Source organism: Parambassis ranga, chromosome 6 (assembly GCF_900634625.1).
Source record: "Parambassis ranga chromosome 6, fParRan2.1, whole genome shotgun sequence".
Lineage (NCBI taxonomy): Eukaryota > Metazoa > Chordata > Actinopteri > Ambassidae > Parambassis > Parambassis ranga.
Window position 1 is genome coordinate 8,020,114 of NC_041027.1, and position 17,957 is coordinate 8,038,070.

At 40.8% G+C, this 17,957-nt stretch overlaps 1 protein-coding gene across 1 annotated transcript; it reads left to right on the top strand.

Annotated features, from left to right (window-relative positions):
• Nucleotides 1–5,446: 5,446 nt before the first annotated feature.
• On the top strand, nt 5,447–14,843 carry cd44b (CD44 molecule (IN blood group) b). The gene is made up of 8 exons (XM_028408800.1): nt 5,447–5,924; nt 11,559–11,724; nt 12,214–12,356; nt 12,448–12,504; nt 13,278–13,685; nt 14,128–14,211; nt 14,329–14,407; nt 14,520–14,843. Exons 1-8 carry the CDS (start codon nt 5,534–5,536, stop codon nt 14,734–14,736), a joined length of 1,545 nt encoding a protein of 514 aa, XP_028264601.1. The 5' UTR covers nt 5,447–5,533; the 3' UTR covers nt 14,737–14,843.
• The last annotated feature ends 3,114 nt before the right edge of the window (nt 14,844–17,957 follow it).

A 17,957-nucleotide genomic window follows, 5' to 3' on the forward strand; every position in this document is an offset into this window, starting at 1 on the left:
CAGACACACACCTTTCACCGTGCAAGTTACCAAGGTAATAGGAGATTTAGTCAAATGGAGACTCAAATAAAACGTGTTAACAAGAAAGTGCCCTTTAAAAAAAAACGGCTCAAGGCATGATACAAACTAATTATTTCCAGCCAGGTTATAGTAGACGGGATAATGATAATGTGAAGTGTTGAGTTGTCTAATTTTCTTGCATTACCATATGTTTTAGCTGGGATGAGGGCCTAATAGTCATACTTTATTTTATTTATAGGCTATTCTTGTCAAAGTAATATCATTTTTCTGTTTATACATGACTGTGTTTGTTTATATACCAAGATGGTGAAATCTAAATATTTCTTCATCAGACTTTGTTAGCTTATCACATTCTGCTGGTGTTCATAATCGTTGCCAATGCCCAAATATCAGCCCTGCAAATGCAGCAAAACACATTCTGGCTTTCCTGTCACAGTCTGACATTTACTCCTGTGATGGCCACCCGCCAATCTCTGCACAGTGACCTTGTTATATGTAACAGCTGGATAAGAGAGCTGCCCGACAGAAAGAATCAGATTTGTTCCCGCCTAGTTTTTGATGAACTGTGTGCAGGGTCTTGAAGATAATGCACGGGCTGGGGTGGCCGTGTAGGTCAGACTCTTGGGCACCCAGCATGGTGCTGTGAGAGGAAAGCAGTTTCCATGGAGACCAAAGGGGACAAGTGTGTTCGTTTGTTAGGTTGGTACTTGGATGTCCTTCAGATACACAGTCTGATGAATAAATTGGTCCAAATAGAAGTGGATCAAATGAAGGTTTTTTTTTTTTTTTAAAGATGCCCTAGGAGTTGAACATGTTTTGATTGACAAAAAATACAATAGGATGGACAGTCTGCACCCCAGCCTCTATTTCAAAGCTTTTGAGCATGTATTAACAATCCTAAGGCTTTCACATGTAGTCAAATGGGTTTTTAATGGATTTATACATCCTCTCAAGGAAGGTTATATTAAGATACTGATCTGAATCATCTGCTCACTTATGAAGGAGATGTGATGGTTACAGGATTCTGTAATGAGCTATTTTAGTCTGTTTTCCCGCTTCAGGAGTCTGCTTCTCCCTGGTCCTTTACTCAGACACATATTGCAGAGTATTCCTCTGTGTGAACAGCCTGTGTGAATGATCACCAGCGTCAGTGAGAGGCTTGCTCCTATCCACATTATCTCACGCTCAAGTTTGTTCAGCCATTGTTGACAGGATTTCCTCTGGTCTCCCCATTTTCCCTTACTACCAGCATTTATTCAATGTGTCTTTTTTTAACTGGAATGATCACTTTGCTCACAAAGCTTGCTGTAAAGTCATATACCTCATTTCCTCCTTCTGTGAACGTTCTGCTACATGTGGCCCTTGCTGTCATTTGTTTAAAAAAGATTTCCTTTATGATACTGCTCGACTTAAGGCATGCTGTGTGAGGAAGCTCGTGTAAATTTCTCAGAAATGAAGATCTGTAAATATTTCACCTGTGAGATTACTGAGGCTTATCACCATGCAAACTGAGAGCACAGATGACACAGGACATTCCATTTGACTATACAGTATGCCATGAAGCTGACTGTCCAAACATGCTCTCTCTCTCTCTCTGCTGTCCCAGCACCCAAACAGAAGTGAGCCCTTTGCTTTGTTGTTGTTGCAAAGCCCAGCCTTTTGAAGCAGCCCAGTCATGCTCCCATGACGCCAGGACAGCTCATTCAGCTCGACACAGTGCAGGCTGAGGCAGCTAGCAGCCTCTCTTGTGTCCTCAGAGACCTCCAGGCAGCTATGTGTTGTACAGACATCTGCTTACTTGATGTTTAGTTAACAGGAAGCAGCAACATGGACCTTACACAAGTAAGGTCTGCAAAAATGTTGAGTTAGATGGTATCAAAACAACATCCTTTTGAATTGTTGCCGATTTCTGTGGAACAATCAATGAACACGGCAAAGAGCATCACACTCCGCCAGCTTGCTTTTTTTCCTGTAGTGCATTCTGAAACTTGATGCACACATAGGACTCATTCACTACAGTTGTGTGCTTACTGTATAAGCTACCTCTGAGCTCTGTTTGCTTTGTCCACATCTAAATGAATCTGGAGTTACGTGGAAACTTGTCAAATCTATGAATGACCTCATGGATGCTTCTTTGACTGTTATTATAGAAAGACAAAACAATTGTCTTCACTTTTTCTGATTGTTTAGTCAACAGTAAGAAGTAAGAGGAGCCTAATGTCAAGTTGAAACAAATACCCACTCAGTAGATGCCATCTTCAATAAGCAAATCAGGTTAAACTTTAGCCCATTACACCATGTGGGATAAAATGGGTCCAGACCAGTCTCTTATATAACCCAGAGACAGTGGCAAGCTGACTATAGTTCTTCAATGAAGCTTAGCTCGAGCCAGCCAAAGAGCCTGCAACACTTAGAGACAACACACGGCCAACACAGCAACAACACAACAGCACAGAAACCCAGGAAGAAGGTGCGGTCATTACACATACACACATCTAGTCATCATCACAGCTCCTCCAACACTCATTTACTGCATGTTCAGAGCATGAATGGTGAATGAATGAATCACACTCCTCTGTATATGAACATCTTGACGATCTCTATTCACTTTCCAGCGACTGTGCTGGTTTGAAGGGAAAACGGCACGTTGCCACAGAGGAATGCTGAGGAAGAAGCATTAAGTCGGCCATTACCACAAGGATTCCCGACCACAAGGACGTCTGATGACAGCATGTGTGTGTGTTCCCACTGAGTAGCCAGTGGAATTTTTTTTTTCTTTGTTGGATGAATGTTGGTTGACTCAGCAGTCTGATGTTTAATTTAGGGTTTAGTCATGTATAGTATACAGCTGTTCACCTACAGTGGTTTTCTTTTTTGTGCCACTGTAACGTCACACAGCAGAGATATCCAGATAATAACCCTGGAGCCTTGGTTAACGGTTCTCAAGCCAGCTTTCAGAGCTCATGGAGGATAAAGTTAGCTTTATTCCTCTTGCACTTTCTTTCAAAACCACTTGAATGAAACATGATCTACTTAGTCATTAGGCCATGTTCATGTTCACACAAGCTCTTACACACAATGAATCGAATAGAGTGAACAAGTTAATTTACTTGTAGGCTGACAGTGATTGAGAGTTTTGTGCACCCTGTGTTTACCAAGTTTGTCTCCTTTTTATTTAGTCTACCCGGCATGTGTCTGTGTGTATATTCAGCTGTTTGAAAAAGGATTAATCAGTCACAAGAAATGTTACATATTGACCCAACTATTCAACAAAGGGGTGGATTGTGTTTGTAGTTTGTGTCAATGTTTCTCCAGAGTGTGAAACTGGGACAAACATTGTTCTAGGAAAGAAAGAAATTCAGTTTAGATCATTTGTCCTTAGATGTTCTCTGTCACTCTCCTCTTTTATCTTGTCACAGCACCAAATCTTGAGCTAATCTCAGAGAATGCACTAACATCACCAGGGAAGGGTGGAAAAAAGGTCAGTGTGGTTTGGATGGAAAGAAAAAAAAAGTGAAGTAACACCTGTTGGTGTTTGTTTTGTCATGCCTGTTTTCTGTTATTGCTTTAGATGTCACTATGGCAACAGTTAAAACAGGAAGTGACATGCATCTATAGAGTAGGAAGTGTGAATTGTTTTGATGTCCTGTTTTCTTTTTAATCTTTGCTACTCATCTAGAACAAGGGGACTCACAGATGCACTAATTTAAAAAGAGATACATTTATTTGTGTTGATCATCAATCAGTTAAACTCCATCTGATTGAATATAATTACAACATTTATGACTTAGATAAGGTTAAACCTTGTGGTCCTTAGAGGGTACATTCTCAATGTTATCAGTATTGTTCAGAAGATTTGGTTATCTTTTGTGTGCATGCTTCATTTTCCTCATTGCTTTCTATTTTTAGATGTCCTTATGGAGGGTCTCATTTTAGAAAAATGCTTTGTATGTCAATGCCTTATACAGTATGTGTGACTTGGGTGCAACAGTGCTTGGTCGTAAATATGCTAACATGCTAAACAGACAGGACCAAATCATGTTAACATTAACCTTTAGATCAGCATGAGTATATTATGCCAACTATAAAATGAGGGTGACATAAAAGCGTGTTCCGGTACTTGTATTGAACATGTTTGCATTTTGATCCTTGCATTTCTCTGAAGACATTATGGTGTCTGAGCTTCATAGTCATTTGCATGGTTGTAGCCTAGGCCACACAACAAGTGTCCTGATAAATACAGGAAACAAAGTTTCCACTTTAACAGCATGTCTAATTGTATGAAAGAACCAATGTGACTTTTAAGTCTGAGAATCAAGACGTTCTCATATGATTACTCATCAGCGTGGTCTTTAAAACAATGCTGAAAATAGAAGCAAATACCAGAAGTCTGATCTTTTATCAGTGTGATAGGAAAGCTAATGGGGCCGCGTCACTGAATTAAACACTGCCGAATGTCAGCCAGCATCCCTCAAAAACACAAACAAAAATTATATCAAATGAAAAAATTTGTTTAAAAAGTATGAACATTTGACTACATTGTAATAAGTAAAGTGGACTATAGGAATAATGGAAGTCCTGCAGGTATAGCATTGACATGAAACTCTCATTCCCTTACTTTAAAAATGCCTCTGCATGACAAACCCTCCTTTAAATGAGTCGATGCTGTGATCTAAGTGCTACAGGCTTCGTGTAATCATAACTAAGGGCCAGGTCACTCTTTATTTGAGAGCTGTTCCCATGACGACAAGGTTACCAGTCATGCTGAGCCATTAGACATTTTTTATGGTTGGTAGGGAAGTCACAGACAGCAGTCATGCTTTCTTATCACCAGTGTTTATTTGAGATGTTACACAATCACATGCAAACAGTACAAGATAATGCAATTGCCAGGAAGATTCCGGAAACTTGAGAAGACTCCATCCATCACCTGATGGACCGAAGTGTTAAACCTGAAGGAAGGATCGGGGAAAGTTTCTCATGATGGAAGTTATCATCATTGTGTATGTGTGGAGTGCAGCCATGTATGCACACAGCAAGTTTTTATTGAGTACCTTTTAATTGGCAAAAAAATACCAGATGTTAGAGAAATCTGGGCAACATTTCAGAGTTTGTATCAGTGTTTTTGATCTATAAAAACTTAAAGATGTAGTCCTCTTTCAATTCAGAGTCACACTGAGATATAGATAGAGTGTCAGGGAGCAGAGACAAAAAAAATCAAATGAATCGACAATAGAGTGAGGACTAAACAAAAGACCAGATGGGCTCTCTGAAACTGTTGCTGTCAGGAACATAAAAAGAGGAAGTGGGGGTGGTGGGAGACAGGGTGAAAAAAGAGGTAGGGAGGGAGACAGGGAGACAGGGATAAGCAGCCAGACAGAGGGAGAGATTACCTTCTTATCCATTACAAACTGTAGAGGCAGTAAAGGAGAGAAAGAGGAAGAGAGGAAAAGAGATTCTGGTGTATGGGAGGTGGGGCAAGTGTGGGAGAGGCAGAAGGGTGTGTGCTCACATGAACCACTCTTCACTTTCTGCGTCCAGGGTCTGTGTCTCTCAGGCAGAGAATAGAAAAGTTAGGGCAAAATCTGAGTCAGCTCCAGCAGCTACCAGACACTCACAGCAACTCTCACCACAGCACCAGATCCTTCTCTCTCTCTCTCTCTCTCTCTCGCTCTCTCTTTTTTTTTTTTTCTTTTTTTTTTGCTGCTCACTCACTCATTTACTCTCTTTTCACACACACACACACACACACACACCAGGACAAGACAGGACCACAGGAGAACTGTTACACACCTTTACCCAGCTGCTCACCCAGCCATCACCAGACGCTCTGCCCAAGATGTGGACTCTTCTCTTTGGGGTCATCTGTGGATTACTGGCCTCCTCCCGGTCAGAACTTCAAGGTGAGCAGACTGTGCCTTTGCCCATGGGGATGGTTCTTTGTTTGAGAATCTCTTTTTAGATTCCTATTGTGCTAGTTTGACCGGCAACACTTCTTTGTTACCAGATTTCATGACAGAGAGTATTCTATGTATATCTATTTTTTCCCTTTCTTAAGCCTAGTTGAGCATTTTGAGAGTGCGCTCATGTAAAGAGAAGCCAGTGAAAGAAAGAGGCTGTGCTCTGCTGCTCCTGCTGCTGCTTGTAGAATGGATGAGTGGTTGCCGGCAAAAGAGCATGTGCTACACGAGCACAGACAGGCTTACGTCTGGCAGTCTGAGACTCCTGATAGACACAAAGGAGACAGGCGCTCTTGCTCACTCGCTGTCTCATACTCATTCACACGCTGGCAAGTGGACCATATTGATCAGGGATTTGGATGGTCACCATCACCTTTCAGAAGCAGCACTTCTTTAAAAAACAGAATTATTTTTTTCCCTCCATGCTTAATGCTGTATTGTCTGGCACAAAGGATGTTCAGGAATCGCTGCAGCTTTCCCCCCTTATTGTCTCCCTCTTTCTCTTTGTCTCCTGGCCACATGTGATCCCTGTCTGAGATTTTGATTGAATTTGTGGCTCAGAGCGATATATCTCTCTCTGGAGGTGTAGCTGGTACTGAATCAAACAGGTCCGGGGTGCTATCTCTGTGTTGTTTCCCCCTAAGGAGCTGGTGGTGAGGTTGTTCACAAAGACTCCCCCTGGCACTGCGCCAAAGAACAATCAGCATCAAGCTATAAATTTGACCAGGATTTAAAGGCAAATAAGAGAGTACCAAGACAGCCTGTATTTGCAGTGCATGTGGGAAAAGAGAAGAAAAAGGAGGGAGGGGGCTGGATCCACTTTCCCTCCTAGTGCTTCAACATGTGTCTGCACCTCAAGGCTCCTTGGGTATTGGGGAGTTGTGGGCTTTGTGTGTTTGTGCTTGTATCTCTATGTCTGAGTGTTGAGCATAATTGGTGCCTGGAAACTTAAGTGTCCTGCAGTGGTTTCTGCTCATCCTGGTCCAGACGTTGACTTCGCTTTGCCTGAAGCACGTTATTAGGAGCAGGACTTGTGGCCTGGCCAGACTTCCATGTAAACCCACATGAGATTAATGAATGGTTTAAATGATGTTGTCAGCATGCCCACCAATGAGTGGCTCAGTCCAGAAAAACATAGCATGATATTTATTTCATATCTCATGAAGGGCATTTGGATTCATTTGTTCCTTGTAGTTAATTGAATTAATTATATTCATTTTGATTTACATGTAACTGTACGACTTCTGCAGGGATTGCATTTGAAATACTGAAAAAAATTCATTTAATTGTAAGATGGCAAAACATCTGTGAAACAATCCATATTTGGTTATGTATAAATTCATATCACATCTGGGTTCTTCAGCATTTAAACTGAAGAGATATGCAGAGCTTGTTCCGTAAGTTTAACTAATCTGTAAACTTGTGCCTGTGTATTTCTTGAGCTTCTTGTATAGATGGCATGTTCAGATTAGGCATTTATGGTAATATCAGACACGTTTTTTTCTTTTTCTATGAACAGATTAGTGTCTCTCTCTCTTCTACTTTCTTACATGCACTTAGGCAAACCTGTTGGTTAAACTTCTTGCAAATGTGGCTGTGTTTCTTCCTTGGCTTAGCCACTGCTCCTGTATGTCCCCGTGTCATGTTTCAAGGTGAGGGGTGGTCAGAGGCCCCGTGGACTGGTCCCTTACAAAGAAGGCTTGTGCCTGTATGGGCTCTGAATACTTCCAGACACGTGTTTGCCTCCTCCACCAATGTACCCTCTGCTACAACCACCCTGAAGCTAACTGGCCCTGCACCAATATCTTGTATAATTCCTCTCCTTATTTTCTGTCCCTCACCACGAGCCAGCAGCATTGATTGAAATGGGCTCAAAGGACACATTTAAAGGTCCTTCTACTGCAGGATTCATCTCTTTTATGGTGTTAAACTCTACTTTTTAAAAGCTTTTTGTGAGTTGTAACCTACCAGCCTGCACATTTTCCTTCTTTTTTCAGTCTTTTTTCCTCTTTAAGCGCTCCACTGGTTTTTTTTGTAATGTTTTCTTTTTTTTTTTTTTCTTTTGTTTGATATTAGACACCAGCTCAATTTCCAAACTCTTCACATTGTGAAAACATGTGTTTAAAGCAAGCTATAAACCTTTGTTAAACCTATCTGTGTAGTTTTGATACCTAAACCCACCAAACAGTGACTGAAAGTCAGAAAAATAGTTTGTAGAGTTTGTCTGACTCTGACTGTTACTGCATAAAATTGCATTATTGTTACTTCAGAGCATTAGCTAAGGTGGTACTCAAATGAGCAGCGACAATTAAAAGTGTCCTTTCAACAGTTTCCGTATGATTTATATTTAGTTTAACCTGTTAAAACTGACGTATACGAGCTAATGCTAACTCTTATCCAGATTCCAAGATATGTTAAAAAAATATAGCCAGAACCGACAAAAATATTCAGTTTGAGGATGCATGTTTTCTTTTAAGTGAGCTATAGCTCTTCTGTAGTACAATTTCCAGTAAATTCTTCAAATCTGAATGTTTGAAGGTCAGATCATGGATCATCAGTTTAAATAACCTGCATTTATTCAGAGGTAAGCATTAGGTGCTAAAGGGGAAAAAATAACATCTGTGTGTACTGAAAGAAAAAGGTCACCCACCTATAATGGGTGGAGGCATAGGTCGAACGAATGTGAGAAAGGAACTGACACTTAAAGGAACGAATCAGATAGAGAGTCCTTCTGTGACCTTCAGACAGTGTGTGTGTGTGTGTGTGCGCACAGCTCTCATGTTTCACCTGTCCCACTGGCATGGTGGACCTTTTGTTGTAACCAGTGAAAGAACAGACATGTCTGCTGACCGAGCAGCTTCACTCAAGTGTGATAATGCAGGACACTGGAGTATTGTGGGAGTGACAGCAACAAGCTCCCCTCACCAAACCAGCTTATGAACTATGGCTAAAAGGATGTTACAGCAGCGATGGGATGTGTACAGTAGATTCTCTGTTCAAGCATGACATTCCTACACTCTGAGAGAAATGTTGTGAGAACATTTTCTAAAGTTAAAGAGAATATGTGGATAAGAGCATAGAAATAAGCCAGAGACCTTTGGGTGTGTTATTAATCTTGACATCAAGATACCGCATACTGGTTTCCTTGTTGTGTCAAGGCTTTAAAAAACCACAGTGACTGTTTAGGTGTGTTCGTGTGCATGTGCATCTGTGTTCAGTTTGTGCACCTGTGCGCAGGGGGTAAATTGCAGTTTATTGCTGGCACAGAAAAGACAAACAGAGAGTAATGAGAGAAAACAAGACAAAATGAAATAGCGGGGGAAACAGAAAGTGAAGTGAGAGCGGAGAGTCCACCTCGTCTATTACTTCTAGAGCAGCTGGAGATTTTGGCAAGAGGCTGTGTTAAAGCTCCCTTTCTCTATCACTCTGAACACCCAGAATTTGCAGTCTCCTTGGTTTCAACTCCATTAGGTGACAATAGAGCCTTTGGGGGAGTCAGTGCCTTGGCTTAACAGGCTTCTGGACTGTATAAAGACACCCATGAGTGGTCCCTCTGCATACTAATAATTTGTCCTCAGATTCATGTCAGCCTCCTTTTTCAGCTCACTGATGGTAAGCTGTGCCCCCTTTGATGTCTCTGGGTGGGTTTGCAAAGCCAAGACTGTTGTCTGTGTTTCTGTCCCCACACTGAGAGGGATGCAGGCCCATGTGGCAGCATGTGTCGAGGTCCTTTCAGGTGTGTGAGTTTGTGGGAGGGAGAGAGAAGCAAAGAACTGAAACTGCTTTTACAATTCAGTTGTTGACACTGGTTCTCTTTGCCCAACTGCCACTAAGAGCGAGGCGCTCAACTTCCTGCTGTTGCTAGTGCTCTGTTTACTCAAAACAGTCGGTGAAAAAGTGGCTTGGATTTTTCTTTTTTAATCATATCTAGCAGCTGTGCTTTAGGCTATTGAAAACACTGAGATACATTTTGGCAAGAAAATGACTTATTATGATAGATTCAACCATCCACATCCACATGTCTCACATTATACCCTAAAAAGTCCTTCAAACCAAACATGAATAATAAGGAAATTTTTACAGTTTCTATTTCTAGTTATATACAGTGTAAGACAAGATAACTGACAAATGTCTGCATACTGAGTGTAGCGCAGAGTCAACAAGCTGCAGGACAAGTGTCAAGTTCAGCATGTGTCCTGTTGGCCAAACACTGAGTTCCTTTTGTTTTTACTCTAACTGAACAAGACCTATGTAGCTGTTGCTGCATGTTTTCTTAAAGTAACTGCAGGAAGTTCAGCCATCAGATTAATGCTATGTGTTACAATTGCTCTTTTCCTGTTTGAATATGTTGTGTGGTTAATATCACACATTTACACAGCAGTAAAAAGAGAAGCTGATAAATCTGATAAATCTGCATGACACACGTGTGCAGTTTATGGCTTTACCACTCGTATGAAATTCAGTCTTTATCGTGTTACAAGCTGTCACAGAAATTAGCCATCATCTGTCCCTGGGAAATGAACAAAATATATTTTAGTGCTTTTTTTTTATGCACTAAGGTTTTTCCCATGTGGGAGGGATGGCTGTTCAAACATCACTATGGAGATAAAGTCAAGAATAAATATTGAATATTGAGGGCTGTGTGTCATCATTGTACAACTCGGTCTTTCATTTCCAATTCAAATGGCCAACACTTTTACAACAGGAACATTTCCAGGTGTTCTAAAGCGGACTATTTCCAGCTCTTTTGTTTTGTTTTGCCTTTGATAGGTGTGGTCAGCACATAACTGTTGCCTCACCTGTTCTTTTTCTCTATAGTATACTTTGCATTACTGTTTTATTTTTCATCTGAAAGCCATTTTCCTCAGTGGATCTCAATCAAACTTTTTAAAAAATGGCTGAACAACTGCAGGTTTGTTTGGAATCTAATGCTGGCCACACGTTTCTTCTTGGCCCTGTGTTTTTTCCTAAATTAATATTAGCACAGTAAATAAGCTGTGTCACTGTCGCTGACATAGTCGTCATTGTTGGTAGCATTTGGTTTGGACTGAATGTCTGTCTTTGTGTGTGATGTAGTGTCTAAGACTTTGTCAAAAGGGTAAAAAATAAAAACAAATACTAAGACTGAGGGCCGGGCCCTGGGGATGAGTCTGTCCCATGATGCTTCTTTTCTTTCAGAAAGCTCATCTATAACCTCATGACTTACTCTTTTATAGTAACACGAGACACACCACATTTATATAAATCAGGAATGTACTTGTGATAGGCCTGCATGTTATGGTCGCAAACAGTTTTCTGCAAAATATCAATAGACCGCAGTCAAAATGATTGAAAGAAACCTCCGCTGTTAGTCTGATATTGATTATAAATTTATACATGTAAATTCAGGCCAGCCACAGGATATGTACAAAGAAATTATACAATGTCAAATTATGTCAAAAGCTGATTTTTGAGACATAAATTAAAGTGATACCTCTTGAAAGCTTAACTGACTTGACCTGTTATATTATCATTGTCACTAAAGGCATTTATACCTGTAAATCTTATGGCTCACTCTGTCCCTGTGTCCCCTTGTAGTGAACAGCCGCGGCTGCAGCTATGCCGGAGTGTTTCTGGTAGAGGGAGCAGGACGTCACTCCCTGAACTTCAACATGGCTCAAAAGGTCTGCGTGCAGCTGAAGAGCACTTTGGCAACTGCAGAACAACTCCAGGAGGCCTACGATATAAACATGGAGACCTGCAGGTCAGAGAAACAAACAGCAATAAAAAAAAGTCCTTTTGTAATGGCATTTTATCATTTGTACCATCCTGGGAAATAAGCAATAAGCAATTTGATGCAGTGCAGAGTGATGGGTGTGCCTGCTCAGGCCATTGAAGCTGACCAAAGCAGAAAGTGCTTTATGGGAGTGAGCTTCCAGTGAGAGGTTTGAACAGACAGACAGACAGACAGACAGACAGACAGACAGACAGACAGACAGACAGACAGACAGATAGATAGATAGATAGATAGATAGATAGATAGATAGATAGATAGATAGATAGATAGATAGATAGATAGATAGATAGATAGATAGATAGATAGATAGATAGATAGATAGATAGATAGATAGATATGTATGAGCATGAGCAGGTGTCTGCAATGATGTAATGTGTTTGACAGCTTGGAGACTGATTGTATCCTCAGATATTCATGGCTTCTTTATCTTATCTTAATATTGTTCTGTCCATGCAGGAACGGCTGGATCACCAACACCAGCATCGCCATCCTCAGACACACCCATCATGAAAACTGTGCAAAGAACATGACTGGGATAATTATTAATTCCCGTGTGGATGTTGATGATCTCTTTGATGCCTACTGTTATAATGAAACAGGTGACTTCTCCATCCTCTGCACAGTAATTCTCGTGTACACTTTATTTTATTCTCTTCTCATCATCTTCCTGTTTTCTCCTCTATGTGTCAGATGGGCCTGACATGAACTGTAACAACTCCTTCAGTTACCCACCACCTTATGTACCAGGTCAGTACAGTATCCTTACTGGCATATGTTTGGTATCCCAGGTTGCAATACTAATATACAGCAAGCTCAAAAATAACATATACAGCAAGGTCAGTGACAGTTACCATATGACCTCTTCTTCCACAACACTCAGTTCCTGGCTATGTTATCTAACATGTGGTTCTCTGGCTGAACAGGAAGACTGCGGGGTGAGGTTACTTTTAACGGCCATGAGCCCATTCATGAGCAACAGTTGCAGGTGAAAGCAGTTTTCTGTAAGAACTGCAGTTTGCATGCTAATTTTAATACTAACAATACAGTCAATAAAACAGTCACGATGTCAGAGTGGAATTTGGTTGTACCTCACAGAAGAAAGGTATCACTCTTTCTAAAAAGCATATTAGAACCAAAAGTTTTTTTTTTATTATTTTAAATCTATCCAAAAGAAGGATAAATAAAACACTGACGCATAGCTAGATTGTGTGTGAAGACTAATTAATTCAGGTCACGTTTTATCTATGAGTTTGAAATTGAGGCTCAGAATGTATTTTTGGAGTGGAGAAACAACTTCAGAAAAATATGCTATGAGTCCAGTTGCCTCTCGGATGTGAGTTGTATTTTCTCCTGTGTTTGTCCATCACCTGCAGTATAATTTATCAAACTATGTCATACATGACTACATGCTGCAATGGGCCAGATTATACCAGCAGTGTAATACATGCCTGCATATATTTTAAGTGTAGACATTATTTTAATATTCTGTATGTGTGACCCTTCCCGTTCTCTCTAATCAGCTAGGCCATTAACTCAACCTGAAGACCCAACAACACCACCTGCAGGAATGGAGCCTGACAGTGTTACTGGCAGTGAGGATGCTGACCCCACAGCAGCAGCTGACGAAGAAAAAGCTCCTGGGGAGGAACAGCAGACCACTCCTGTACTGACCCAAGAGGAGCCAGAGGCCGTCACTATGCATCCCACTGTGGAAAACAGCATCTTTGGGAGCAGCGAGAACAGCACTGTGATTTTAGTTTTGGCTTCTGAGGAGTATGACCAGACTGGATCTGGAATGCCACCAAATTCTGAAGATGAATTAGCCTCTACAACAGCCCCTGTTGGAGTACCAGAGGAACCACAGGCTCCCACTGAAGATGAACGACACCACGAGGAAACAGAGGCTGAAAGAGAGGACAAAAAAGAGTGTAAGAGAAAACCAAAGACAGGCAAACTATACATGTGGTTACAGTCCATTATGGTATTCAGAATTCTAGTAAAAAAAAAAAGAAAAAAAAAAAGAAAAAGAAACATCTGAGTGTATGGTGCAGTCCTTCACAGCAGCAGTGCAACAATTGATATTTTTTGCATATCCTAAAAACATAATAATAGAAAATGAAAAACACTAATTTGTGAAGTGATTGGAAACATGCTTTGAAAGCAACACATCATGACTTCAGATGCAACATGTTTTAGGAGGACTGAAAAAACTTTCAGAACATAGGCTGCCCCCTGGTGTTAGTTTGAGCTGTGGAGTATTAAAAAACATTTGAAGACTGGAGCATGCACTGTAAATAACACTTCTAATGCAACATAATTTAAATATGCTGTGTATGTCAGATGATGACACTTTGGTTTTTTGGAATGCAGCTCCACAACCAGAGCCTAACGACAGAGGTCGGGTCCTGGCTCCTGAGCCTGACAATGACAAACATGAGAGCAGCGATTCATCAAGTGAGCAACCACTTCATACAAACCTCTGTTAATTCAAATACACACCTTTTTGAATTATTGCCCTTTACTTATTATTTTGACTCAGTTTTAATCATGGCTTAATTATTTCTGTTCTAGGCTGGCTGGTAATCATTGGAGTGATCGTTGCAGTTGTTGCGATCCTTCTTGTGTGTGCAGCTGTTGCCAAAAGAAAAAGGTATGACTTGCTGTGTATATTGAGCTGTTCCACCTGTTATGCTGCAGTCTGAGCAACTGTAAAAAAATCAAATCAATAATTAATACATGTGTCTGAATTTGTTTCTTTGCAGCTGGTGTGGCAGGAGTCGAACCCTGATGATCACATCCAAAGACGGAGGCGAGGGTAACGGTGCTGCTGCGTCTGCATCTGCATCCAGCTCCCACAGCCAAGAGAGAGAGCAGGAAATGGTGACCCTCATGAACAAGGAGAAAATCCACGAGAACGGCAACACAGAGGAGTTCACCGTCATCACACTAGAGGAGTCGCCAGATAAAGAACAGGCGTGAGGGATGAGAGTTGTAGCCGCAGACAGGAAAGAATCTGTAAGGGGAGAAGAAACAGCAGAGGGAGGAGAGTGTGGAGGTGTGAGTGTGTGTGTGTAAGGGGGGGGGTTTGGGGACCAAATACTGGTGTTGCTTTTGGTGGCCAGCACTGAATGGCATAAGGGTGTACAGCATGAGTGTGTTATTGGGAGTGATTGTCTGTCTGAAGTGGACAGTGTTGCGGGTCTGTTGCCTCTCAGTCGCACCAGGTCTTTGTACCAACACTGTCTGATGTAGTTAGGACTGGAGGGGGTGGGGGTGGGGCGGGGATGTATTTTATGTCAATTGTGTGTTTATGAACTTGTAGGCTTTATCGATGATGGAGCTGGGTTTTTCTTCTGAGTGGGTGGGTGAAGAACATTTCGATGTGGTCTCTTTATAGATTTGTTAGATTTAAAAAAACAAACATTTTAAATGGGAAATAATAAATCAAAGAAGAGGAACTGGTTTATTTTATTTGAAATACTAAAAAAAAGAATTTTGAACAAACAGTTGTTGGTGTGTACCATTTGTATTTAATTTTGTTGGTTTTGCTGGCTTCTTGTTGTTCCATGTGTATATTTCTGACATTGCCTGTGGACTGGAATTTGGTTTTTCCATTTTCAAGAAAGTGGGGATGTCACTACCTTAATTTATGCAGCTTTGATTCCCTTTTTCTTGGTCTCTGTATATAAAGTATATGCTTTTTGAAATGACTTAGCAATAGCCAACCGTGCTTTTTGGTAGAAGGGGATGTTGCATCCCTTTTAAGTATAAAAGATTGTGTCCTGTCTTTGAGAGTTATTTAATTAGAGGCTGTACCTCAGAGGTAAACGTTGGTGAATGGATTTTAAAGGACAGAGTTTACAGTGTTGATGTACAGCATCCAAAATTGTGCAGTTTATGCACCTCTAAAGTCCAGTTTATGAAGCCGGGAACGATGTCCTGATGGATAAGAAGAGATATAATGATGATAATGGATACATACACAGTGTGTACATTGATTAGATGCAAGAATCGGATAGCACCTACAGCACATGGATCACTTTTGAATGCAAATTTATGCTCCATTTTGACAAGTGAGTGACAGAGGCTTTAGATACTGAAGTAAACAGCACATGTGAAAATGGCGGGGCCCATGTTCAGTAAACACAGGTTTCTTCATAAGAAAGAGACTGTGACAACATTGTTTGTGTACTCCCACAGGAATCGGGGAGTTGGGGTTGGGGTGGGGGGTCTGATGAATGAAGCTTGTGTCCTTGCTCAAGCCTGGTGTGCCGCTCACTCTCTACATTCACACATGTAAACAAAATGCTGCGGTTTTTCTACTGACTTTCTCATTGGTAAACTATATCATACATGTACAATCAATATCAATATTCCCTGTGTGACAGCTAATTCTTGTGCCTGGTTTTCAGCTTAAAGCTGAGTTATATATAGTGATTGCGAACAGTGTTTTTTTCCCTTTTGCTCTTATTCTGAGGAGAGGTAGCACATGTATTAGAGTAGACAGGTTTTATTAAAAATTAACAAAAGATGTTGCTGAAAAGATGTGTAAAGAATGAGCGAATGAAAAATAAACGTGTATGGAAATAGATGTGCTGGAATGTGGCGCTCCGTGTTTGTGTGTGAAAACAAAAGGGAGCTTAATGAATGGCGTGACAGGAAATGCGAGCGTTAACATGGCTCTTGCATATAGGAGGAAGTGAGGTTTCCATGGCAGCGGGGTCGTGATGCAAGAACATGTTAACACAGGAAATAAAGAATGAGATAAAGACGGACATTTTCAAAGAAACACATGGCATCTCACCAGCGTTAGCATGCGTGCCATGGAAACCAAACTGTCACTGAGCACAGTGCACATTCACAAAGCTGCTCTGCTGTATGACTTTGTGAGAGGAACATACGTACATGCTTTTTTTTCTCCACCCATCTATAAATTTTGTATGTGTTCCTGTAAAACCATGGAACTAAAGAGTCCACTCTCCTAGAAAAGCTATAGTCTGCTCCAACTGGTCAGCTTCAATGGTCTGATCAGGCTCCACCCACCTTCCTTCATCAGTTCAGCTGCTTGTGTAACCAGAAAAATTAGCTACCAGCTAAACATCCATGAGGAAAGCTCTGTTGTTGAGGACTTCTTGCCTCCCCCATTACATGTGTCTGCAGAGTTTTTCCAAGATATCAGACAGGATTAGCTGTGCACCCCTGGTGGTGAAGGAGAGGAGTGCAAAGGAGGGACATAAAAGCTTTTTTTTTCCATTGGACACACAATTTGTGTATGCTCCTCAAAGCAAAATAAAAAAAAAATCTGATTTTCACCTGTTGAAATGATGCCCCTTTTCTCCAGTGTTTCACACAAACACAATGTGCTGCACATAAGTGGTGATTCTCATGATGTAATGGCTAAATCTTTTGATATTGATATCATTCCTTTATGCGAATCTTATCACTGTCCATTCATTCCATTCATGTTTAGTTTGAAGTTCCTTTAGGAATCAGGTACTTTGTTAAAATGGACTTTTTCATTGCCATAATCAGATGAACTAAACCACAGACACATACATGTACTTCCATGTGTGTGCATACCAATAGTGACAATAGTGACGTTTAAAAAATGTCCAAAGAGCCATTGAAATTTAGTTATGAATCAACATTTATTAGTTATATTTGTATATGTACACCAAAGGTACAACACTTATTGATATGTAGAAACAGATTTTTATGTATACCATAGACCGAGGAAAGAATTTAATTTTTTTTGTCTTTTTTTCATCTCAAAAGTGTATTTTCCTGCACACATACTCTCTGCCTTTACATCAAGATTACGACAGCTTTACAAAGAGGGAAAGCCTAGAAAAGTAAGATCAGGAAAGCACTGTCGGCAGGAGTGAGACAGGTTATCAGCTCTGTTCAGGATTTTTCTTCAAAAAGACACATTTCAGTAGAAAAGGACAAGCTGGAAGATAGACTGGCTTTTTGTTGTGTCGATCAGTTTCCATGTAATCATCAAGTCCCCACATGTTTGTGCGTGCATATAGCTTCTGTGTAGAAAGTAAAGAAACCAAAATAAAAAAGAAAGGCAAGTGGAGTAAAGGCAGTTTTACCCAGCAGGGTTTCTACAGACCTCCTTGATGTTGACAGCACGACAGAGGTCATATGTGTGATGTAGAAAGGCTAACACAGAATCTGAAGGATGTATGTCCTGC